Here is a 25,986-nt window from a genome sequence, read left to right as displayed (position 1 = left end):
CAGTGAGTCTGTTTGCTCTCCTTCCCAGCTCCCTTCACCTTCAACCTTTCCCAGGGCCTGTTCCCCCAACACAATAGCAAGGGCTACCCCAGTGCATCTTGGGCAAAGGACAGTTTGCAGAAGTGTTCACAAATAAGTCCACGTGGACGCCACTCACCCCAAATCCAGGAATATTTGCCATTAGCTTGGGGAACAGCCTGACACTGTCTACCCTGTGCAGATCCCTGGGGACCTGAACTCCTGACCTCTCAACATTGTATTCAGACACCAAGTATTTAATCTTAAAAGTAAGAAAAATCAAGGCCGGTTTTTCCTTCCTTCATCCATCCCCGCCCCTCCCGGGGCTCACTGTGGGCCCCACATGCCTCCCCACTGACCTCACCCCTTCCAGCCCTTCTGTCCTGGGCTCCCCAGTCTTCCCAGCCATCTCTGTCTTATCTCTGGAATAGATCACGCAGTTATCACTCCCTGGAGGCCTCATGACTAAAACCTTTGCCACTTCCCCAAGCGCCTTCCCACCCTGTCCCTGTCTTAGTTGGAAATTCCAACACATTTGTGGACTACTCTCGAGCAGAAAGGGTCTGGACACAGGGTGGGGCGCCCACAAATAGGAGAAGTCTCCCTGCACACACTGTCTCAGCACTCCTGGCCCAAGTCTGGACTCGGGTGTGCTGCAGACAACAGGGGTAAATGTCTAACTTCTAAGTTATCTGGGTGCTGTCACCAAGATTGCAGAGTGGAAGGCCAATGTCCTGGCCAACTCTACGGTGGCTTCTCTGGCAAGGGAATCCATTGTATTTGGGAGGAAAGGTACCAACCCTGCTTCCTGTCTCTAACCCCCACAGCTATTGCTCTACCACCCCTCCCTGGCCCCAGCCAGTCCCTGACCAGGTCCTACAGGGAACTCAGACAAGAAGGCACTGTGTCAGGCCAGGGTGGATGGAATGCTCCAGGCTCCTCTAAAACCCAGCAGGCAGTTCCCAGGGCAGGGTGCAGACGGCCCCTGGAGGGCTGCGTGTGAGACTTGGCACATGCAGGACCAGACTCCAGGCCATTGGCTGCTACCCTGGCCTGGGGGCGGGGGTGGGGGGGCTCTGAGGCCATCTCAGCATCAAGGCTTCCCACGGGGCCACTTGGATGGCAGCTGGAACTATGCTCAAGCATGAAGACAGAATAATGAGGAAACCCCACCTCCCTCCTTGGACTCTGCACCCCACAGCCAGCCCATCACCACCCCTCCATCTGGCCCACCCTCAAGGATTAGATCACTCAAGAGCCTCCAGGGGTCCCTGCTGCTGACTGGATCAAATCTAACTGCAGCTGGGGGTCAAGGCCTCCCCCACCCTCCCCAGGCCTTTGTGCACCCAATTCCTGCTCCAAAAATCCCTTCCACCTCAAAGGTACTTAAAGGAGGAATGACAGTAATTCTCCCAGAAAGGTTATTGTGAAAATCAATTAACACATTGAAAATTCTTCAACATGTGCCTGGTGTAGTGCTACAGTGCTCAGTTAGTGTTTAGCTAGTATTCTGTTATTGTCTTCCCAAATCACACCAACCAGAGTGAGCCCCTCCTTTCCTGAGCCCCTGGGGCTCTTCAAGGTCACCAACCAGAAGCTTCTCTGGGCTGGGACCTTGGAGCTCAGTGGTAGAGCTCTTGCCCAGTGTGTGTGTGAGGCCCTGAATTCAATGCCCAGCAACACAATAAATAAATAAATAAATAGAAATAAAATAGGCCTCTGTCCCGTGGGACCCAAAAGTCACTTTGACCACTTTGGCAGGTGGCCAGTTGCTCAGCCAGAGGGGCCCCAGCATTCCCTTCACTATGCCCACACAGAGGAGAACCCCAGCTTCATATTTTATGGTTTATAAAACATTTCCCCATCAACTTCCATAGCGTGGATAGACAGGGTAGAAATCATTGCCCGTTTCCAGATGGGGTCCCCAATGCTCAGAGCCCTGGTGACACAACCAGGAAGTGGCTGAATTAGGCCCCAAAGCCAGCTCTGCTTGATCTCCAGCGCAGCGAGTTTTCCTCAGCACTGGGCTGGGTCACAACCAGTTAAGTGCATCTTTCTCCTTCTAAAAAGAAGCTCGGATGCCAAAGGAATTAGAGACAGCCTCACAATGAAAACCAGATGCCCTGCCCCTTGTCTCTGGACTGGCTCCCAGGAAAGGGAGGACAACTGGCTGATGTGTGGCCCCTGCAGCCGCCCTGCCCATGAGCTCAGCTCCTGGCAGAAAGAGCTCCTCTCTGAGGAAGGCCTGGTGGGCTCCCTGGGCCCAGGAGAGCCTGACAGCAGAGCTGGGGCCAGACCCCAGGGTTGGAACAAGGAGTGTCCAAGGCCAGCCATGTTGCCATTAACCTTAAACACCCTGCAAACTAGATGCTGCTCCTGGTTTTCAGATGAGAAAGCTGAGGCTGGGGACATGCGACTCTCTAAGCTAACACGAGGAATGCCAGAGGTGAGCCCCAGTCTGTGGGGCCCCACTTCAGGCCAACCTGCAGTTGTGAGCCCACCAGGAAGAGCTTGTCCTCTGGGGCTCGGATCAAATCAGGATGCTACTGCCCAAGGACAGGGACCACATTCAGCCTTGCCTACAGCCACTTCCCTGGGGCCTACAGCTGTGCACCCCCCACCATCCGGTTCACAAGGTCCTTACTCCCTCCTGGCCTTTAGGGAGAAATGCCAGTGCTAGTGGTTTAAGGTTCTTTTGGTATTCTCCAGCAGGTCAGGGCCTGGGGGAGGAAGAGAGGACAGGGCTCCAGGAGGGTCAGAGGCAGGACTGAGCAGGGGTGGGGGGTGAGGATCCGAGGACAGACCAGGAAAACAGGGGTACACAGTGAGGGGGACCCAGGTAACAACCCAGCTGCACATGGAGGCTCATTTCTCTAGCCCACGCTGCCTCCCATGTGATACAGAAGGCCTGCAGAGCTGAGGGAGGGCCAGGCGCAGGCCAAACCAGGGGGGGGCTGGGCCCAGGGCCGTGTGGGGTGTGCAGCACGGGATCCAAGTTCCTGAGCCCCCAGCAGAAAGGCTGTTCACATTCACTGAACAAACATAACAACAAGCCATGATCACAAAGCAGAAATAACAATGAAACTAAACTCCACCCCAATCCCAGCCAGCTCTCCAGCCGGTGCTGACCCAGGAGAGCACGGCGGAGCTTCTAAAAGACTCTGAGCTGAACTGTACTACTGGCCAGGCTTTGCCCACCTGCGCCCCACACAGACACTGTCCACCAATCACTGGCCGCATTCCTCCCTCGACAGACGCTGCCCTGGATCCCACTTTATCCCTTTTAAGGTCTCCCAAGACCTGCCAAGTTAAACCCAAACTCCCCCTTGGCACTTAGAGTCCTCTGTGGACTGACCCTGCCCGAGGACCTGAGCGATGGCACCTCTGCCCACTCAGCAACAGTCACTCCGGGGCCCTAGAAGCTCCTCTCTGCCCACAAAGCTGCCTCCTCCCATCTTCACCAGAGGGCACCTGCTGATCTCACGGAGCTCACTCAGGAACTCTTCCAACCCCTGAGTCTCTCCTTCATGGAAACTGTCACCTTTACAAATAGCATCTGTCTCCTGCAGTAGACCATGCTCCAGAGCTGCACCAGGCCTGGCACACAGCAGACCTATGCTGGAAAAAAACAACAATCAGCAGGGGCTTCTCCCAGCCCTGAGCTTGCTCCCCCCACAAGATCTGTCCCAGCCTCCGCTGGACACAGCTCAGAAACACCTCTTCCAGGAAGCCTCCTGAACCCACTCAGAAGTCATATTTCCCTCCTCTGAACAATCCTTAGGGAACTTCCCAAGAATTATGGTCCATATGTCCATCTGTCTCCCTGGACGATTGCAAGATCCTTGAAGCGACCCCAAGCCCCTGGGCCCAACCATCAAACTCCAGCCTAGGCCCTCTGGGAAGATGACTTCCTCCTGTCACTTGTTGACTCTGACAGCCCCTGATATAGAGAGCTGTTCCTGCAGCTTACCTCTGAGGCTAAGAGGAAAAAGTGCTCACGTTTCTCCTTATTCTGCTGCTGTCCCCTGGTATCCTTTGAGAATTAGTTCCAGGACTCCAGGCCCCATTCCAAAACCCACAGATGCTCAAGTCCCTTATATTATATGGCAGAGTGTTTGCATAGACCCTACTCACATCCTTCCCTATCCTTTGTCATTTCTAGATCACTTAGAGTACCTTATGCAATGAAGATGCTATGTCAATAGTGGTTACACTGAATCACGTACAGGGTAATGACGGGAGGGAAAGTCCACACATGTTCAGTACACATGCAATTTTTCTTTTTGAATATTTTCACTCCTCTGTTGGTTGACTCCACAGATGCAGAACCTGAAGATGTCAAGGGCTGACCACACTTGGCATTGTGTAGGGGACAGACTTCCAGAGGTACCCAGACCTAAGCCATAGTGCTTCCCACACAGAGGTCCAGCTCTACTGAGGAAAGAGAGAGAAGACCTAACTACCTCCACTGGGACTGTATTGTAAAGGTGCTGTTTGGCAGCTTGGACCACAGAGGAGGGTGATACACCAGGAGAACATTAAGGTGACATTTACAGCAATCACTTTTTATTTACCAAATGTCTACCAATCGCTTCCCAGTGCACGGTCTTCCTTTTCCTTCAAAATCCTCATATGCTAGGAGCACTCCTGTAATCCCAGCAGCTGGGGAGGCTGAGGCAGGAGAATTGCAAGCCCAAAGCCAGCCTCAGCAATGGCGAGGAGCTTAGCAACTCATGAGACCCTGTCTCTAAATAAAATACAAAATAGGGCTGGGATGTGGCTCAGTGGTTGAGCATCCCAGAGTTCAATCCCTGGTGACACCTTGTTTTTTGGAGCATATTTTTGTTGGCAAATAAGGATAAATGAAAAAAGGGCAGCTCCTTATCACCACTCCAGAAAGGGGACCAAAAAGGCTATGGCTTAGGTGGCAGGGGTGAGGAGAAGGACCAGAATTCAAGCCAGCTGCATCCAGCAATGGTGCTGAGGAAGAACACAGAGCCTCAGATGAGGAAGACTGCTGGGACCTCAGCTCCCTCCTCGCTGAGGTGGACATCCAGGACCAGGACAGCAGGAAGGGGCAAGGGCAGGACCACAGACTCAGCCAGAGTGTGTAGACCCTGGTTTGGGGTCACCCCCCAAGTTTAAATCCCATCTCCTCTACTCACTGACTACAAGGAAGGCCTTGGGCAACGTTCTGAGCAGTGGCTTCTCCATCTTTAAAACAGACGGGGAAGAGCACCTGCCTAAGAGGACTGCCGTGGAGGTTAACTGACCTCACATTTTCATAGGGCCCAGTTAGTATCCCTGTTAGTATCCTGTGGCTGGTGATATATTCTCCCTGGAGGGGTAAGAGGAGACGTCACAGAAGGCAGCCTTTGGTCTTGAAGGTAAAAAGGATTTCTGCAGATGGCAGAACAGGATGGAAGATAAGCAGAGGCAGGAACATGCCTGAGGCTGAGCGCAGTCATTGTTACAGCAAATACTGAGTGCTTCCTATGTACCAAGCACCCCTGAGTACTCTGCACATCCCCCGCCCCCACTAACTGACAGAACACCTGGAGATGAGGATGGAGAAAAAGGCCCAGAGCCCTGTTCATTCATGCAATAAATATTTAATGAGCACCTACTGTTCAGCTGGGCCCTGGAGCGTGGAAGGTGAGCCAAGGGGCTTCCATTCTAGAGCACCTCTAGACGGATGATGCATAAACAAGACCATTTCACACAGTGACAAAGGTGGTGAAGGAAAGAGCCAGAGGCTGAATGTTGGGGGTGCATGACCCACAGTGATGAGTCTACAGAAGGGACAAATGAGTTGGCATTGAGGATAAGAAGGTACAATCAGGAAATAATCGAGAGGAGAGTGTCCAGGCGGAGGGAAAGTGAGCATAAAGGCCAGGAGGTGGCAAATGCTCCCCGCACTGGCTGCAGGTTCTGGGGAGTGCGGGGACACAAGATGAGGCTGGAGACACAGATTGGGAGGGTCTTGAGTTTTATTCTAATGATCCTGAGAAACCAAGAAAGCTTTTCACAGGAAAGCCACATGGCCTGATACAGATTTTTTGAAGCTCATCTGGCTGCCCCGGGGAGAATAGACTTCAGGGCGACACTGACCTTGGACATGAACTCCATCCTGAGCCAGAGAGCCAAGGAGGCAGCCTCCACACTTCCTGTCCCCAGGGGGGCCAGGCCACAGATCTGGCCTTGGCGTCTCCAGAGTCACTGTGGCATGGGCTACTTAGAATTGTCCCTTGCCTGGCCAAGGCGTCTCGGTTTCCAGCCTCCGGGACTGAGGAATGCATGTTCTCTAGTTATCCCATTTCCTGGCATTCTGAATCCACCTGGGAAAGACCCACCAGTGACTTCAGAGGAAAATAAACTGCAGCAGCGCTGGTTGTTTTTCAGCATTTTTACAAGCCCCAGGGCTCCATTAAGTTCAGAGCATAAGTGCATTGAACAATGTTTGCTCATAGGACATTGGGTGCACTTGGATCTGAGCAATAAACAGGGACAGAGCTATGCTCTGAGGGTTAACCCAGCAGGACCCACATTCAGCTCCTGTCCCTGCCCCTAACCTCCGTGCAACCTTTGATACATCTCAAGTCCTCTCTAGGCCCCAAAGCTCTTCAGCACACACAGGGTGGAGCAGATATTCCCTACGCCCTTCCGGCTGTTCCAGATCAAAGACTCCAGTGGAGGGTTCCCGGGAGTTCAGATCTGGGGCAAGCCAAAGGCAGCTGCAGAGAACCGCCTGGGCCATCCTCTGGTGGTGGGAAACTTCTGAACATTAACCCATATTATTTTCCTTTCTTCTCTTAGCTCTTCCCCTGATTCAGGCAGCCAAGGGGGCCCCAGGGAAGGGCTATGATAGAGGAAGGCAAAGGAAGGAGAAGTCTCTTCCTGGCTTTTACAGTTCAAAAGCCCAGGCTCTGGGAGGAATGGAAAGACCTCCAGGCGCCGGTTGTAAGTAAGCGCCAGGCTTTCAAGGCACCCAGCTGTCCCCCCAGACAAGAAAAGGATCCCCAGGGTGGCAGGAAGTAGAAGCCCAAGTGCCACTGAGGGTTGGTGGTCCCTCCTGAGAGCAATGGCCTTCGGTCTCCTCCAGGTACAAGCAGTGAGAGGATCTAAAAGCAGTAAGGCCATTAAAAGATGGTCTGCTTTTTATTATCGCCAGGCTCCGGCCATTCTAAGCCAGTGACCAAATCTTCCCACCTGAAAATTTCTCCATCTCTTCAGTTCCCCTTGAGTGTTAATGGTATGATACAGATGCAAGCTCCAGATAAGTACAGGTTTATTTTTAGATAAATATTATCATTTTCATGAAAATTATTTCTAAGAATTCTCAGTGATACAGGTAGTCCCCAAAATGTTCATTTTTTTTATGCTCATTAGTGTTATATTTTTTTCCATATTTTTATTGATGCATTACAATTATATATGATAGTGGGACTCATTGTTACATATTCATACACACATACCATGTAACAATATAATTTTGTCAATATCATATATCACTTGCACATGCTAGGCGAGCACTTTATCACTGAGCCACAACCCCTGCCCTCTCTTTGATTTTAGTGAGATCCCTACACACACACTATTCTTTTCCTTTTTCCTTTCTAGCTTCCATATATGAGAGATAATGTATTCTTGACTTTCTGAGTCTGGCTTATTTTCATTAACATAATGCTCTCAAGTTCCATCCATTTTCCTGCAAATACATAATTTTATTCTTCTTTATGACTGAATAAAACCCAAGTGTGTGTATATGTGTGTGTGTGTGTGTGTGTGTGTGTGTGTGTATATATATATATATATATATTTTTTTTTTTAATCCATTCATCCACTGATAGACACCTAGACAGGTTCCATAATCCCACCATGGTGAATTGTGCTGCTATAAACATGGATATGCATATAGCACTGTAGCATAATGACTTTGATTCTTTAGAATAAATACAGAAGAGTGGTATAACTGGGTCATATGGTGGTTCCTTGCCTTTTGAAGAACTTCCACACTGATTTCCATAGTGGTTGTACTAATTTACAATCCTGCCAACTGTGTAAAAGTGTTCCTTTTCCCCACATCCTCTCCAAAGTTTATTACTGTTTATAGTCTTTTTTTTTTTTTTTTTCTGTTTATAGTCTTGACGGCTGCCAGTCTGACTGGTGTGAGATGACATCTCAGTGTACTTTTGATTTGTATTTCTCTAATTGCTCAAGATGTTAAACATCCCTTCATATACTTGTTGGCCTTTGTATTTCTTCTTTTGAAAAGAGTCTGTTTAGTTCATTTGCCCATTTATTAACTAGATTATTTTTAAACAGTCCTTTTATTATTCATTTATTTGACTGAAATTAATTGTATATATTTAAGGGGCTCAATTGATGTTGTGTGTACATGGGAGAAAGATTATAACATATTCATCATCTCTCACCTTTTTTTGCGGGAGGGTGGAGGAACATTTTGTTTTGGTATTTTTTTGCCCAACATGTTTATTTCATGAGGAGTTCATGGAGGCTTGGAATTCTTAGAGCTAGCTTCAGACTCGGTTCTTATGTCCAACTCTTATTAGGTGCTCCGTGTTCCTGCATTTAATCAGATTCAGAACAAATGACAAACGAATCATGACTGCAAAGATCGAGAAACAACTTAAAACGTCGCTTCATGGCTGGGGACATAGCTCAGTGGTGGAGCACTTGCCTAGAACATGCTAAGGCTCTGGGTTCAGTTCCCAGAACCATGAAGAAAACAAAAAAATTGCTTCAATCCTGTACGATGAGACCACTTGGAAATTTTATTTGGTAAATAATGAAAGAATGTAAGGTGTGATATTTTCATTTGGCAAACAAATATTGTAGTTCATACAGGAAATATCTTACTGAATTATAATATCCTCAGAGTTGAAATGTATTCTTTTTTCAACTGTTGCTTGTTTTATTTTCTTTCTTTTTCTTTTTTTAGTGATTTTTATTTATTTATTTATTTTGCATTACCTGTTGCTTGTTTTAGAACTAAGGAATTAATAAAAAAAAAACTGTACAATTTAATTTTGCCTTTTACATATATTTTGGCTTTGTGAGAATTTGTTTATTGATTACTAATTATTTATATGAAATGTAATAAATCAGACTGCAATCAAAAAATCAAAGTGCTATTAGGTAAATATACAGACTATTAAATAACAGTTGTGTTTTTCATGTATATTCGTGTGTGCTCTTATATTTATTTGTTTATGTTAATTGGCATGATTCTATACACACTTTCTCCCCAGAACCAAGAATGGCCTGGGAGAAGCCAGACTCCCTTGCACTCAGGAGTGAGCCGAGGGGCAGAGGATGCTAGTGAGTTAAAGCCTGAAAATGGTACCAATATACTCAGGAGTTGCCTGAGAAGCAGATGACCAATGACAAGGAACAGGTTGGTGATAAATTACATTAAGCACCAGATATCTTCACCAACACAGCTAGAAAGTCAGGTTCAGGCCCAGGGAGAGTGACCCCCAAAATGACCAAGATTAAGTTCCCAACTCCTTAACAGAACGCAGACTTGAGATTGAAATTACATTTTATTTTAGTTATATTTGTTATAAATATTTTATATCATGTATTGTATGTAATATGTATATATTATATATAAAATACATACATGCAAAAATAAAATATAATGACATTAGTTATAAAAATAAAAAAGATGACAGTTGATAGATAAATAAAGGATAGCTCTATTTCATTTTGTAAGCACCTGCATTTGAGAACCTTGAATCACTATATAAGCTAATCAACCAAAAGTAGCAAGGTGCTCAGATCAGACAGCATCAGGTTGTTGGCTGGGGAAGCGGGGTTAGGGGCTTACCAGGCTCCTCTGGTTGGAGGGTCTCAGACTATGACAGTCAGAAGGAGCCCAAGGTGGTCTTTTCTACCCTCCCCGTGCATGTAGGACAACTGGATCCCTGCAGAGCCACTCAGCCCCTCAGCATCTGAGCTGGGTCCTGACCCACTTCTGCAACCCTGAAGCTCATCTCCCCGAGGAGGGCAGAGAGCAGAGCTGTGCCACCCATCCTGTGGGTGCCATCCTCAATAGGAGCAGGGGGGCCTCCGCAGTAACTGGCCAAATCTATGAGTGGGAACAAGCTCAGGGCTGGGAAGGTGGAGAGGGCAGACAGGCAGGAGGGCAGGGCATGAATGACTCACCCCAGAACAAAGGACCTGCAGAAGTCAGCAATAAAATGAGAAGCATCCTGGAAAAGGTCAACAAGAGAATCGTGTCATTCTGCTGTCAACCCCCAAATCTGCTGTCCAAATCCCCAGAGTAAGCCTGTAAAACAGAGGGGAACCAGTTTCCTCCCTGCAGAACAAGGACTACCCTCAGCTTCATCATCCACGCCCCTCCAGTAGAGCTTATCCTGAAACAAAGAACCTGCCGGTTGGTTCTGTTCTGCTGGGCCACCCTGGTCTTGGGAAGGCACATCCCCCATCCCCACCCCCCCGCTCCACCCTCCCACCCCCCAACTTTCAGCTGAGTCCTGCCTACTGAAAACACAGTGCCTACCCGCCTGCCTGGGAGCAAGAAAGTACCCAAATCTGTAGCAAGTTGAAGCCTGCCCCTGCCCTCCCTGAAACCTTGGGGCCCCAGTCACAGCCAAAGCCAAGTGGCTTTGTATCTGGGTACATTTGGCAGCTGGAGGGTGGTGTGTGACCACAGTAAGCTGCTCTGAAGCCCGCAAGGACACACATGTGCTGGAGACATTAACATCTCTGCACACGTTCAATAGGCTACCACCACCCTAGTTTGTGGGCTGAGTGACAGACTCAGAAATTGACCAAGATCCTTGTGGAAGATTAAAACAGTTGACACTTGGTCCCTGGCATCCTTCCTTTCCTAGCCCTGACCATCACCACCAACACCCCTTCTGCCCTTGGAATGGAAGGGCTTGCAGGCTCAGGAGAGCCAACACCAGGGAAGGGTAGTAGCTTGCCTAAATCCAGGCATCTCCCGGATAGAAAGAATCCCCAGGGCAGCAGGAGGCCTATGCTGTGCAGTTTGTAATGGCAGAAAAACTAGAAATGATGCAAGTGTTCACCAACAAAGTATGAGTAAATTAAATTATATTACATCTATGCAAAGTGATATTCGGCATCATAAAAACAAAAATGCAATGTATTCATAAGTGCCAAGATTTCAAAAGCAATCCAAGACCTAATGAGTGGGGAAAGTGAGCTCTAAAGTCAGCCATGCGTGTAGCATGATTCCATTATTACTGTCATTCTATATTTGATGCCGTCTCACCCATCCTCTCTGCCTTCCCCTGTCCTGCTCTGGGCCCCAGGAAGCCAACCTCTAAGGACCACAAATCCCAGGTTCCCTTGCAGCTGAATGCCAATTGGATTGGGCCAATGGAAAAGCCTCTGGCCAGAGATCAGAGGATGGGACGCAGATCCCTCCCTGTCCTGGGGCTTTTGCTCTACTTTGGCTGCAGCTAAAGGCACTGGAAGAGCAGACTTGAGGCATCTGAGTTTTAATGTTCCCACCCTAGATCATATCAGATGCATTAAGATATGCACATTCCTCACAATAAGTACAGTGTTGACTATAAGCTTTTTGAAAGGGCTTGTATGAAGTTATTAATTTTGATACTAGCAAGAGATTATGCCTTTGGTTCATACAATTTAAACAGTATTGAGTTTACATACAATGGCACAAAAGTTAGCCTGAGTTGCAATTAACTAGTTGAAATAATGTTACTTTGATAAAGATTCATTAATTTTGAGACATTCTTTTTATATTTTGGAGCCAGGAGATACATGATAAATTTTTTTTTAAGGCCTTCTAAAAGCTCAAAAGCCCTCGGCAATGGAGCTGGTGGAAAAAATATCTGGAATGTTCAGAAGTTGCTGGGCCCCTCCTAGGAGGGCTGGTTCCAATGCAGGGGCAGTCCCAGGGGGTCACCAAGGTTGCAGAGAATGGACCAAACCCACACGGGAGAATTTTTCTCTGCTTAAGAGCTATTTCCTGAGCAACCAAGGAGCTAGCTGGCCAGGGAGAAGAAGGGAGACTAGCCTTCATAGCTCATTCTATGAGCTGACCCCATGAGCTGACCCAAGCCTAAGTCAGTAGTCTTACTAGTCCTCCTCCAGTGGCACAGCCAGATAGCATGGCCTGCCCAGGGCCTTCAACCTGTTTTCTGGGCCATGCTGAGACTTGCAGCAAGTCTGCTGCCAGCATGAGCTGCTACTCCAGTTTCCTACTCATTGGGATATGCCAAGCATCAAGCCCAGGGGTGAACACCTGGTCTCAGTCAACACCTTCGAGCAGTATGTGCTGGGGACGCTGCTGGCTCCTCCCCTCCCACCAGACCTCTAAGTAGGAACTGGGGGAAGTCTCACGGAGGATTATTGAATGTGCCTCAAAAACCTGGCACCCACATGTATTACCAACACATACCCCTTGTATGGGAAAGGGGCCGGGTCAGGCCTCCAGGTCCCTCAGCACCCTCTACCTTAGACTGTGGGTGAGGTTCTTTCCTAAAAGCCAGAACCAGGCCCAAGGTGCTTACACCATCTTAGCAGGCTCCCCAGAGGTCGACGGGCCCAGCCCTTGAAGCTCCAGCAATCCAGGGATCAGGGATCTCCCAAATCCAGGCACAGGCAACCTAGGGCTTGAGGGTGTGGAAAGATTGGCAGGAACTGTGCCAATTCATTGCTGTCCCCTTGGTGGTAATAACTGAGTGACTTGTCTTCCCCCAGAAGGCTATCTTTGCAAAGTGACCAGGTAATGGTCCATGAGCAGCCAGAAATGGGGGCTCCCGCCCCTTCCATGTGCCAGGTGGGCTTAGGGCTCTGGCCTGGGCCTCAGCACAGTGCAGGCTTTGAGGATGAGAGCTGATGTTTGAGTTTAAGAGGCTCAACACTCTGAGGCTCGAACTCTGACCCTTGATCAGCACTTTCTGCCTCACTGTCCCTCGTGGTGGGTCAGAGAAGCAGGAGCTTTGCAGGCTCCAGGGCAGGGGGCAGAAAGGCCCACCATGGCCAGGTAGGGCTCTCCCAAGGGCCGGGATGGAGAAGCCTGTCTAGGATACTTGGTGGTGGAGTCAAGGTCCCACCCAGACTCCCACCCCCACCAGCTGGGCCTGGGAAGCCATCAACAGAAGCCAGCTGTCCCTGTACTGAGCCAGGGCCTTGTTGGGAAGGGGAGGTAATATGGAGGAGGGAGGAAAAAGGGTTAAAGGATAAACACAGAGAAACAAGGAGTCAGAGTCAGAGAGGAGCAGAAATGTCAGAAACAAGCACAAGACAAGCTAATTCCTATCATATGACCGTGAAGAATTCCCTGGAAGAAGCAAACTAGAATCTTTGATGTTGGCATTTTTAAGGTTCCCGTCTCCATGACACTTATCAAGCCATTCTCTGCACAGCCAATGGTCATCCATGCATCCAGGAGGGCCTTGTGTTTAACTACTCCCCTGGGGGAGGATACGGGGAGATGTTCTCACTCTAGGACTCCAAGACAAGGATACAAAGTGTTCCTGGGCATTCTGAGCCTCTTTCCGAGGCTTTCCTACAGCGCAACCTTGGAAGTTCCCTTTCCTGCAGTAATCTCACTTGTTAACGCCTGTTTTGGGGTCAAGCCAGAGGCAAAGGAGTCAGCTAAGCCCAGAGGTATATCTGATGGACACAGCAGGGCAGTTCAGGAAACGCTCAACCTAATGGCCCAGGCCAAGGCTTACCCAAGATCCTCTGCTGCCCCGACTCACACATGTGTAGACTCGACCAAGGAATCTGGAAGACATTCCAGGTGCAGATGTGAAAATGTGGCACTTGCCCTCCTATACTGAGTAACTCTCTGTACTAGGACTCCATGATTCCTTGGTCAGAGCCAGAAGCAAAGATGATCTTATTATGCTCCTTATACAACAAGGAAATCGAGACAGAGAGAGGTGAAGTTCTTGGTTCAAGGCAATTCACTTCCAATTCGATGGGGCTGACACTCAATCCATTTAGTCTCATTCTTCAACCTGTTCTCTCTCTTTTTTTATATTATTGTTTTTAATTGTGGAAGGATTCACTTAATATGAATTTTACCATTTCAAACACATTCAAGTGCCTTGGCCTTCTTATAAAACCACCACCACCTGGAGATGTGCAAAACTCTTCTTCAGCAAGCAAACCCCGAAACTGCCCCACTTCACACTAACTCCCCATGGTCCTCTCCCGAGACCCTAATAGCCACCATTCTACTCTCTGTCTCTATAAATTCGACTTCCTGAGGTATCTCATATAAGTGGGAATCACATGTGCCTGTCTTTCTCTGAATGGCTTATTTCACAAAATATAATGTCCTCGAGGTGTGTCCAAGTAGTAGCAGGTGTTAGCCCTGTTCTCTCTTCTTAAAAAATTATTTTGGATTGATGATAAATTTATACCAAAAAAAAAGTTACCGAAGGAATCACAGTGAAAAGTCTCCTCTAGGCCCCTCCAAATGCTTCTCCTTTCTAGAAACAACCATTACCGTCCACTGAAGAGATATTTTGCAGGCATACAAGTAAGTACACTCATGGTGTCTTTTGACTCAGTTTTACCCTGTTCTGTGCTTTGGTTTGCAGTCTGTCTAGAAGATCATTTCCTGATCGTTCAGATCTTCCCTGACTCTTCAGCTACCTAGTGCCTTGCTGTAGGGCCACACGGTAATTTACTTGACAAGTCCTGGCTGTGGCTAGTTTGGAACCTGTGCTCTCAACCCTGTCGAGGTGCCTTGAAGTCAGACAGTGCAGGTCGCCACGGCCTCCAAATAAAACATAATGCAAAGGACTTATTCATTGATCCATGCCAGGGATTCCTATTCAGCCAGCAAAGGAGTCTTACACATAAAGAATCCCAAGGTTAAAATAACATACAGTGAGCACTGTAAACAGGGGTGTCGAAGACTCCATTGTTCCTGCTCCCAACCCTATTACTCCCAAGACTTCTGTTTCAGGAAACAGCACCCTTTGAATCCCAACGCCCAAGCCAGGGTCCATCTCAGCAGATGGGAAATCAGAGCATGTCACTCCTTGATAAAAATCTTCAAGAGCTCCCAGTACTCGGGGCCTAAAGCTCTTAGCTTGAGGCTTGTTATGTTCCAGCCACTGCCTCTCAGGCACACTGGACTCCTTCCTGTCCTAGGGCCCTGGTGCTGCTAGTCTCCTCTGCCTGGAACCCTCTATGGGCCTCAGCATGAAGCCACCTATCTAGAAAGTCCACCCTGAGTCCCCCATCTAAGTAGGTCTCAGCACCCTGCTTAGTTCTGCCCTAGCAAGTATCGCAACCTGTAATTATTTCATCTGTTTGATTGTTTACTAGTCTGTCGTCATCACTCAAGTGAAGCTTCACAGGGATTTGGGTCTGGTTCGTTGTCACTGTATCCCTGTCCTGGATAGTTACCATCAGGATAGCAGATGCTGAGATAGAGCTTGGGATGCAAGATTGTAACCAGGAAGCTGTCCCTGAGATGGAAGCAGGATCGGGCAGAGGGAAAAGCTGAACTGCCTCTCAGCCAACCAGGCAGAGGGCTCTGGAGATTTGCCCATCAGACGTGTTCACCTGGTGCAAAAATGCCCAGGCTTGCTGGGCACAGTGGCGCATACCTGTCCCAGCTACTCAGGAAGCTAAGGAGGGAGGTACGCTTGCACCCAGAAGCTCTACAGCAGCCTAGGCAACAAAAACTCCATCTCAGAAAAAGACAAGAAGGGAGGGAAGGAAAGGAAATGCCCAGGCTTTTAGAGCCCCTTCTTGTTCTGCCACCAAATGTGATCAGCCTCCAGGGACAGTGTAACCTTGAGAAAGTCAGTTCTCTGTTACTGGCAGCTGGAGTTTGTCTTCTGACCACACTCCTGGAGGCCAAGTGGCAGAGAGTTCATCTTGTAGGGGCTCCTACAGTGCCCCTCCGTGCAATTCCCAATTCCCAACTCCTAGCACAGTGCCTCGGGCATAGAAGATGCTTGGAATTTTTGAATAAATGAATGGGTGGATGTTTAATTGAGCCTTGAAATACAAATAGGATTTGGAGAAATGGACAAGGCAGGAAACTCATATTCCAGGCATGGGGCTTAGTTTGTGCAAAGGTGAAAAGGCAGGAAAAAACATGGAACATGCCCAAGTCCACAAATAGGAAGAGAGAGTTAAAGTGCCCTGCAGGGGAGTAGAGAAAGGAAGTTCAGATGGTTGGCAAAGGCTGGTGGACAAAGGCTGGTGGGCAAAGGCCTTGTAAATCGCACTTGAATTTTATCCTGCTGGCAAGAGGAAGCTTTGAAAGGGTTTCAAGAAGCAGAACGGCATGATCCGTGGGCTTTAGGAAGATCATCCCAATGGCCCTTCAGAGATGGTTGAGAGGCAGGGAGGCCGGGGAGGAGCGCATTCCGTCCAGGAGGCCTGTGGTCATAGAATATGGGCCCTGGAGAAGGAAGGGAACAAGCAGAGAAAGTGGCTGTGGGAGGCAAGAAAGAGGCTAAGGTCAAAGCCTGGGAACTCCCAACACTTAAGGCCAGTCAGCAAAGAGTAAACAGCTAAACAGAAGGAGAAGGAATGGCCAGGGAAGGAAAACAGGAAAGAACTTGCCGTGGGAGCGCAGGGGAGAGAATGGGTGGAGGAGGAGGAGGTCAGCAGGGTGAAGACCAGTAAGAGGTCAAGCGAGAGAAGACTGAAGGTGCCCCTGCATCTGGCCACCAGAAGGGCAGGTGGCCCTTCTGGGTGGGAACAGACCTAGCCTGATGCACAACATCATCCAGCTTAAAATCTGGGGTTCGATTTCTGATGCGTGCGCTGGAGAAGTCCATGTGCTTTGATCCAAGGTCTCCCCCAACCCTGACCACAGGGATGCTCCAAATCACAGGAACCTGTGGCTTGTGGTCCAGCCTCCTTCCTTGGAGGGGAGCAGTGGAAGAGCCAGTGGAGAATCAGGGTCCTCCGTCCAAGCCCTGTCCCTGCCACCTGTGAGGGTCCTTGGGCCTCTGTCTTTCCTGGGATGGTGCGTCCAGGTGGGCTCTACAATTGCTCCCATTGATCTGGACTGCCCCAGTGCTCCAGTTCAAAGAGAGAGCACAGGTGGCCAGGCTTCATGCCCTCTGACTCAGGTTCCCCTTGTTACCTCCACACAGTACTCTGGGCCTCCCCGCTCCAGGTGGCCCATTATGTGAGTTCAGTTTCAATGACAACAGAAACTGGTTGAGAAAAGAGAATGTTTACTTATTCCACAGAGCTGATGCACAAGTAAATAATGCAGTCTCTTAAGCGGAGCCTGCACCCTGACCTCCTCCCTCTGGGCACTGCCTGCAGCATATAAGAAGGCACCAATGCCTCCGAAGGCCACAAGACGACAGGATCCAGAGACAACCAGAATCACCAGGGCCTCCCACCATGAAGCTCATAGTCACCTTCACCCTGGTCCTACTGGCTCTCTGCTGCAGCTCTGGTGAGTATCCAAGGTCCCAGGAGTGGGCTCCCAAACTCTGCACCACCTCATTCTGCTCAAAAGAAGGGGTGATGAGCTGCCCGAATCCTCTCTCTAGTGCTGGGAGGGCTTGGGAATGCTGATTCTCAGAGCACCAAGCTGTAAGAAAACCTGCGAAGGACCCCATCTTCCATACCCATGACCTCAAAATTCCAGGGAATGGAAAAGCCTGAGGGGGAGGTATGAAGGAGATCCCATGCAGACGAGAGCATCCACCCAAGAACAAATGGGATAGGGACACTGAGCCCCTCAAGCCCCGCCTGGGACAGTCCCCAAGATGACAAAAGACCTTGGTACAACCTCCGCGTTTGGGGTCTTCACCCAAATCTGGCTGTTAGTCTGGAAAGCAAACTGCAGAGACTCATGTCTTCAAAAGAAACCTAACCCAAGGCGAAGTCCCTTATTCGGGGCAGAAAGGAAGATTCCAATAAGGGATCTTTCCTGGAAAACTGCTGACCAAGAGTGGAGTTTTCTAAACATTTTGTCCTCTGCAGAAAGGATTAGGCGGCTCTAAGTAGTCACTGCTGTAACTAAGAAGAAAGGAATGGAAAAGAGAGGGGGAAGGAGGGAAGCAGAGGGCGAGGGAGGGAGATCAGCACCCTGTCTTTGGGGAATAGGATTACCTAACTGTGTTTTTTTTTGCTCTCCATCAACTTCTTCCACTCCTATTTGAAAACGTTGTTATTTTTTTTAATAAACAAACTCCAATTAATTCAGTTGCAAAATTTCATAATACCCGTGGATATACGTTTTATGACTCTGGTGGCTTAGACAACCCAAACCAAGAGGCAGTGGGAACAGCTATCTTGCAGAGAGGTTTATTTGTTTTTCAGGGGAAATGACATCATTTTGGACTGAATGTTTATTAATTAGAAGATCTCATTACAGTACATAGAGGTGGGTGGCTCAGCAAGATACAACTGAAATATGTTAAGGGGTGAATTGGGAGTACATTTGTATATCCATATATGTGCATACAATAATAATAAAAATAATAACAATACTCAGCACTTATTTAGCACTTATAATGTATAATTCTGGTTTTAACCCTCTTACATACTATCTCTTTTCATTCACCCAACAACCCAAGGAAGCAAAGATATTGTCCCCATTTTACAGAGAAGAAAACTGAGCTACTGAAAGATAAAGTATGTCTCCTGATAACATTGTGAACTGAAAGGAGGGGACTTGAGTTCCTGGAGAGGGCTCCACTTGGAGTGGGGCTGAATTTGCACACAAGGCAGAGAATTCAAGGACAGGGATTTGAGGCTCAGTGGGAAGCTGGAAGCAAGCAGAAGGTAGGAAATGGTGATTGTCCCCCATGCTCCTGAAGGAAGGGACCTGAGAAGGCAGCACAATCTGGCAGCAGTCCAGCAGAAAGGAACACAGTGAGCTAAAAGAGCTGAGAGTGCCACAGGCCTAATACCACGTGTGCCTTTGTCTTCCCCACCAGGTTTGGGAACCCATGTTGGGCTAGTAAAGGGTTTTGCCACTTGCCCTCAGCGACACGTGGCTCAGACCATCATTAACCACAAGTGGGAGGCAAGTTACTGGTGGAAACCAAAGTTTTCAAATTTTTCTCCTCCCAGCCCAGACACTGCATTAAAAAAAAAAAAAAAAAATCAGACCATCAGCTTCTCCTATCCAGACTCTACCTAGAACTCCAGCAAGAAAAAATAAAAGGCCATCATCCCATCCCAGGAAGACTCAGGATGGCTTGAGCAAGCCATGAAAAGCTGGCCATGACCTAGAACGTATTCACACAGTGCCAAATCGTCAACTGGTTGGAGCATCACCAGATCCTACATTCTAGTGCATCAACAAAAGGCTGCTATCTCTTGCTGAGGGGCCTGGGTGTCTGCATCTGGGGCAGGCCCAGCAGAGGGCTGGCCAGCTTGGAAAAGGGCCTGCAACCATGTGCTTTCTCTTTCCTATATTCCAGCTTCTGCAGAGACCTGCCCTGAATTTTTTCATATCATGGAAACCCTCTTCATGGGCACACTCTCCAGTTACGAGAGTTCAGTGGAACCTTTCAACCCTGATCCGGACATGAAAGAGGCAGGAATCCAGATGAAGAAGCTGCTGGACACCCTCCCCGTGGGGATCAAAGTGAATGTCCTGAAGCTCTCAGTAAGTGGCATCCTTCACTCACAGCAGGTACAAGTGGCCTCCCCAAGCCCTTCAGCTACAGTGTCACCCCATTCTTCCGCCCCATTTCTCATGCAGTGGGGAGAACCACAGGACAATGGACAGCCCAGGCAAGCAGGCACGGGCATCTCTCTAGGCATTTCCCCTCTTTTTAAAGTTTATTTATTGGTTTGTTTATTTATTTATTTTGAGATGGGGTCTCACTCTGTTGCCTCAGTTGGCACTGTCTCAACTCCTGGGTCCTCACAAGGAACTAGGACCTCGGGCATGTGCCACCACACCCAGCTCCCCTTACTCCTCCTGGAGCTTTCTGAACCCTTAGTATATGTCAAAGTCTCTGTGGGCCATCATCCCCATTGAACTCTGAGGTTCACTCACTACTCTATTGGGATTTTGTTCCATTCTTTGTTTCAGGACAAAATATTAAAAAGTCCACGATGTGCTGGGGTTTAGAAATGCAAAGCCCACCATATTTGGAAACCAGAAACGTCCAACTACCAAAGCCCCTGTCCGGGCACCCTGCCTGGTCTTGCTCTCTACAATAAACTACAAGCATCTCACTAGCATGCCTCTGACCTTCTTTTTAGTTACCTGCTAGAGCTAGAAGGCTTGCCCCTGCTAGGTAAGGTCAGCCGGAGCAAAGAGAGGACAGCTGACTGAGCTTGGCTCTTGGACTCCAGGAGGAAACTCAGAAGTCCACCCTCCCAAGTTTCTTTCCCCTAGGCTTCTGTTATTTGTCACCAAAAGAACTCAAATGCCCTCCCACGAGATCTACCATCTACTCAAAATCTCGAAGTCCACTTGTCCAACAGACCTGGTGACCCTCCTCTCCAATTGGCTCCTAATCTCGCGGAGGCTGGACTGCTCCAACCAGGAGCCTGAGGGTCATCCCTTCACCCTTCCCTCTCCATCAACTAAGGCTGTCTCTGAAAGGCCTCTGGAATCCCCTGCCCCCTCCATGTCCACAAGCCACAACCTTTACCTGCCACAACTCCAGGGAACTCCCGACTCTACTTAGTGGACGCATTTTTCACACAGTGAGCCCCACGAGGCCTTTTCTCAAACGCAAACACTTTCCACTGCCCACCCGAACCCCATCCTTCAAAAGCCTCAAGCGCTCTCATCACACAATTCCATGCCCAGATAGAGGCCAGGTCTCCCACCCTCCTTTAAAGAGGCTCCCTCGCTCGCTCCTCTCACAATCCCCCACCTCCGTTGCCCTCGGTTTGTAAAGGCAACCAAGCGCCTTCCCATCTCAAGACATCGGTACAGGCCAGACAGCATGAACTACTCAAAAAAATATCATTGACTTTAAAAAAAAAAAAAATCTCTCTAGAGCAACAAGTGCAAAGGAACAGAACTCGCCCCCCAAAAGCATCCAATTTCAATCTGAAAATCCCCAAACACCCCTGCCCCGCGGCAGTCGGCCCCCAGCCGGGCCACCCTATCCGCAGTAGTTACTGGTAGAATAAAAGTGGGGGACGCGGAGGGGCGGCGGGAATGGAAAGGGCGTTGGCACAGAGCGCGGAAGGAAGGACGCAGCCGAGGAGCGAGCCAGCGCTTCAGTCCCGGCAGCTCCAAGAAGCCACGTGGTCGGGCGGGGGCCGCGCCTGCCCCGCGCGCGGCGGCCTCCAGGGGGCAGTGTCGGCCACGCCGGACGGGCTCCCGGGCTCTAAAACCCGCGGGCGGGCGGCGCGGCTCTCGCGGAGGTCAGATGATGAAACACTGCTTCCTCCTAAGGATCTTGGGTCATCTCTCTGAGTTTTTAAAATTGATTTTGAGGCTTTTTGAGATCGGAATTAGAGGAAAAGCAGGCATTCACACAAATGTCGTGGCCCGGTTGAACCCTGCCAGTGAGTGACGTGTCAGCTTTTCTGAAATAGCTCCGCTCCCAGACAGTTCCAGAGGCCAGTCTGCCAGAATCCAGCACCCGAGAGAGGGTCCCCAAGGCAGAGAGGACCACGGGGAGCTGGCGGGCTGACCTTCGACCTCCACCTGCCTGGATTTTAAAGTCCCAGGCGAGAAACCGCAGCCTAAGAACCTCCATCGATCTCTGAACCCCTGCTTTCACAAGGTCTGGGTCACGTCACTCAGATTCCAGAGTGCGGGCCCCAGCTCCTGCCCTACAGGTCGTGGAATCCCCAATTCCGGGATCTCCAGAGCCAAAAAAAAAAAAAAAAAAACCTGCTACTAATGAGAATACTCTGCCTACCCCCCAAAACACACAGTTGGGCACACAAACTGTAAAGACACCACACCTTCATTGTCTGCCACAAAGGAAGGGCCTCTGGTTGTAAAAATTCCAGGGCAGGTCAGGGGGACTGGCCATTCCAAAAGAGATTCTTTGACGTAGGTGGGGGCCTCCCCCACTCCCCTGGCTCCCAGGTCCTCAGATTCCTCTGCATCCAGATCATCAGGTCTACATACCTTTGCATCTCTGGACCATCCACCTAGGTGAGTATTTTTCAAATGGATAAGGATCCAGGGCCATAAAAGGTTCAGAATTTTAATTACCTGCTGACTGCTGGGAAAATATTTACCTTGGGCAAATACAATGCAGATAACTAAGGATAAAAGGAAGTACAATTATATTGCAATGGGTCTCTGCCCTAAGGGGCTGGAGGTGATTCACAAGAATGGAGGTGATTCACAAGAATGCCTTGACCCACAGAAATGTACCTTACTGCTTTTAAAGAGCAGAATGCAAAGATGAACTGATTGCAGCCCCAGAAAGAACACGTAGCTGTGTGGAACATGGTGACAGAGATAGGAAGGAAATTCAGAATGTTCGTTGGATTCTTTTTTTGTTTGCAAGTGCTTCCTCACAGTAATTAACCAAATATGACAGCACGGATCCATGAGCTAGGTTCAGGCCCTGGCCTTATTTATTTATTTATTTATTTATTTATTTATTTTAATGAACCTCAATGGGTTTTACATTTGAAGAATGAAGAAAAGAAAGAGGAGGAGGGAAAAAAGTCCAAGATTGTATTATGCAAATATACATTTATCAAATCAGTCATTTTTCACTATGAATATGCCAAATTCTAAAACACAGGAAAGCCAATGTATGAATATAAGCTTTCTGCATTTGGGATGTATTAAGTACAGTGTGAAGAAAAAACTTCAAATGTATATCAACAAAGGGGTCGGGGAGATCAAGAAATATATTTTTAGCACTCTACCAGTTTTAACATTCTTGCCTAGGAGGAGCTGAGAGAAGAGAAAGACCACATTTGTTGATGGGTTTCAAGAAAACTGTGTCTCTGGGTGAAATTATCTGTTTACTCCCATGACCTGCAACCGAAGGAATTTTACTCTTGAAGATAACTAAAGACAAATGGTAATTATCAAGCCTTGCTATCACGTTGCAAAACCCAAGGGCTAGTCCTTTTGCCTGTCAATTACAGCCTGGATTAATTGATTAGTAGGAAAGCTGCAGTTGTACACGTGAGACAATTGAGGTTAGCCTGGCAGAAAAATCTATAAGTGACTCACAAGACAGGAAGAGGAAGCAAAACCAACCTTCATCAACTTTATCAAGATGATGTGGATAAAATTATGTCCAGTTTGCAACTGATGCAAGACATGTTGTTTTCAAATAACAAGGGATTTGTGGATAGTAATTCCCCATGGGGTGATGGTCACTCCAAATAGCTTCAGATAGATGATAAAGGGAACCTTGATGGATGATGATAGAGCCACACAGGGCATTCGGAAACGTGTCATTAGGGATGTTCCTCCCAAGCCCTTGCAGAATATATCAACAGGCACACAGGGATAATGTGAGGATGAGTCACCAGTAGTTAGTCACCCTGCATGTTTCCATGAACGAACTAAAATTATAAAACTAGTACATGCAAAAAAAAAAAAAATCTGAAAATAGAGTCAGCTTAGCAAGCATGGTTGGCAGCTTCAGGACTGATAAACCAGGTTGGGAATTCAGATTTGTTCCCCCATCAAATGAATGGATTCCCAATGTACCACACAAATCTAGTTGATACATAAAATATCTGAAGGTTTGTACCCATGGCTCAGCACTGTTCTGTGCAACCACAACACACGCAACTCCCAAGCTTCTTCCTTTGGGATTCCCCCTTAGGCTTCTGTGGCAGAAGCAGGTTCCCTGTCAGCCCCAGGACAGTAGTGAGGGTTTTACTAAGTTGCTGAGGCTAGACTTGAACTTGCAATTCTCGTGCCTCAGTCTCCTGAGTTGCTTGGGATTAAGGCATGCACCACCACACCCAGCTTAATACAGCTTCTTCAAGTCTCTGATGCTGACTTCCTCTTCTGTCTGCTCTTCCACTTTCAAGGTCCCGGGGAATTACCCTGGGTCCACTCCAGCAAGCCCGAATGATCTCCCCATTTCTTTCTTTCTTTCTTTTTTTTTTTTTTTGTGTGTGTGGTGTTGAGGATTGAACCCAGGCCTTATGCATGTGAGGCAAGCACTCTACCAACTGAGCTATATCCCCAGCCCCTTGATTTTCCCATTTCAAGGTAGCTGATCAGCAACCTTAGTTCCATCAAGAGCCTTAATTTCTCTTTGCCATGTAACCTAACATAGTCACAGGTTCTGGGGATAAGGATGTGGACATCTTTGAGGGGCCACTAATCTGCCTTCTAAAGGGTCCTGAAGATTTTGGTCTTGCCCCTTTGCAGAATTCTCTTCCCACAATTGCCAAAAATCAAACAGTACTTTCACGCTGTTGTTTAAAATCCTTCCCTGCTACCAGTTTCTTGTGGAAGAAGTCCATACTCCTCACCCAGCTCATGGGGCTCCCAGGGACAGCCCTGCTTCCTGCTCCGCCTCAAATCCTGCCGCTCCTCCACCAGCCCGAGGGTTCAGGGATGCAGTGGTGGACAAGTTCAGAAATAAGGTTGCCCTCCAAGTCAGTCCACAGTGAAGCCCACACGTGAGCATTTGAAACAGACAACAAATCAACACTGTTCACACCTCCATGCCTTTGCACAAACAGCTCCTTTGATTGAAGTGCCTGCCCTTCCCAAAGTCCCCTGAAGAACCACATCCATCCTTCATGACCCAAGCTCTACGCAGGACATACCTCTACCAAAAAAAAAAAAAAAAAAAAAAATCCATTTAACAAGTCATCCTGCATTTTTAAAAAACCATTTGCTAAATCTGGACACCTAAAGATTCTCTCAAGATTCAGTGCTTGGGCTCCTCCTCACTTTCTACACTCCACTCCTCGTGCCCTGAGGATCTGGGGCTCCCTCTGCCTCTGGGCCCCCTGGCTCCTAGCCTGCACTCTGTCGTGCATTGATCTCACTGTGGCATATGTGCTTATATTTATTCCCCTCTCTAGAACATGAGCCCCAGGAAGTTATGAACCACATTTTTGTTACCTTGCCACTCATTGCAGAAAAATCAGAGACTCCAGGTAACAAACAAATAAATAAATAAATCACTTGGATGTGAATCTGCAGCACAGGGTCCTGCTTTTGAGCCTCTAGTGAGAATTTGAAACCAATGTAGAAAATAAGACTGTAAATTCAGTTACAAAACTCGAGACTCTTTTTTATTCCAAATTAACACTGTTCACACCTCCATGCCTTCTAGGCAAGTTCTCTCTGCTTCTAGGCAAGTTCACATCAATAACCAAGTAGTCCCAGAGAGAAAACCTTGGCCCCCAAAGAAGACCCCCCCACACACATCCACTATTCTCATCCGATTCATTTGAGGAATTCATGCATAACATGGGCAGGAAGTTGTAATAAAAAATTCCCAAAAGTTTGAAATCCATTGGTCCCTTCGTCACTATCTTTCTTGGTTGTGAATGATGATGGAATCAGCTTACAAAACCAGATTCTTCTTAAACCACAAATCCATCTGAAATGCATTCATTTCACGCTTCATCAGTTTCAAGGCCTGAATATTTTGCAATTATATCAGTGTTGATAAATGTTAAATATTAACCAGAGAACCCAAAAGTTATCGCTTAATGTCTACTGCCAAAGAACAAGAATTTCAGACCGTCCTCCCCGTGGGTGACAAGGCACATGGAAAAATCATGGGTCTGAAGAAATGCATTGATCCTCATGTTAAGAATTACATTTCTACTTTTTTAGACTAATCAAAGAGAAAGAGAGAGGGGTAAGGGGAAGAGAAAGAGGGAGAAAGAAAAGAAAGAGGGAATGTGCTGAGGTTCTCTCTGGCTCCTCAGAGTGAGAGGCAGAGGCAGTAATCATGCTCTGACTCTGAAAAACCAAATAGAATAAAGAAGTGACGGCAAAGCTGCCTGCCTGCATCCCCCCCCTCCCGGTGACTCAACCACCCAGGAAAGGAGCAGAGCAAAACCCACCAGGGATGACACAGAATC

General features: G+C 48.2%; 1 protein-coding gene across 1 annotated transcript; it reads left to right on the top strand.

The window, feature by feature from the left end:
• The first annotated feature begins 17,286 nt into the window (after positions 1-17,286).
• Scgb1a1 (secretoglobin family 1A member 1) lies at positions 17,287-20,203 on the top strand. The gene is made up of 3 exons (XM_027944745.2): positions 17,287-17,461; positions 19,443-19,630; positions 20,063-20,203. The coding sequence occupies exons 1-3, from the start codon at positions 17,407-17,409 to the stop codon at positions 20,099-20,101; spliced, it is 282 nt and encodes a 93-aa protein (XP_027800546.1). The 5' UTR covers positions 17,287-17,406; the 3' UTR covers positions 20,102-20,203.
• Positions 20,204-25,986: the final 5,783 nt, after the last annotated feature.

The sequence above is a fragment of the Marmota flaviventris genome, chromosome 9 (assembly GCF_047511675.1).
Source record: "Marmota flaviventris isolate mMarFla1 chromosome 9, mMarFla1.hap1, whole genome shotgun sequence".
Classification (NCBI taxonomy): Eukaryota; Metazoa; Chordata; class Mammalia; order Rodentia; family Sciuridae; genus Marmota; species Marmota flaviventris.
The sequence above is the reverse complement of the archived record's forward strand: the minus strand, read 5'-3'. Positions and strand labels throughout refer to the sequence as shown.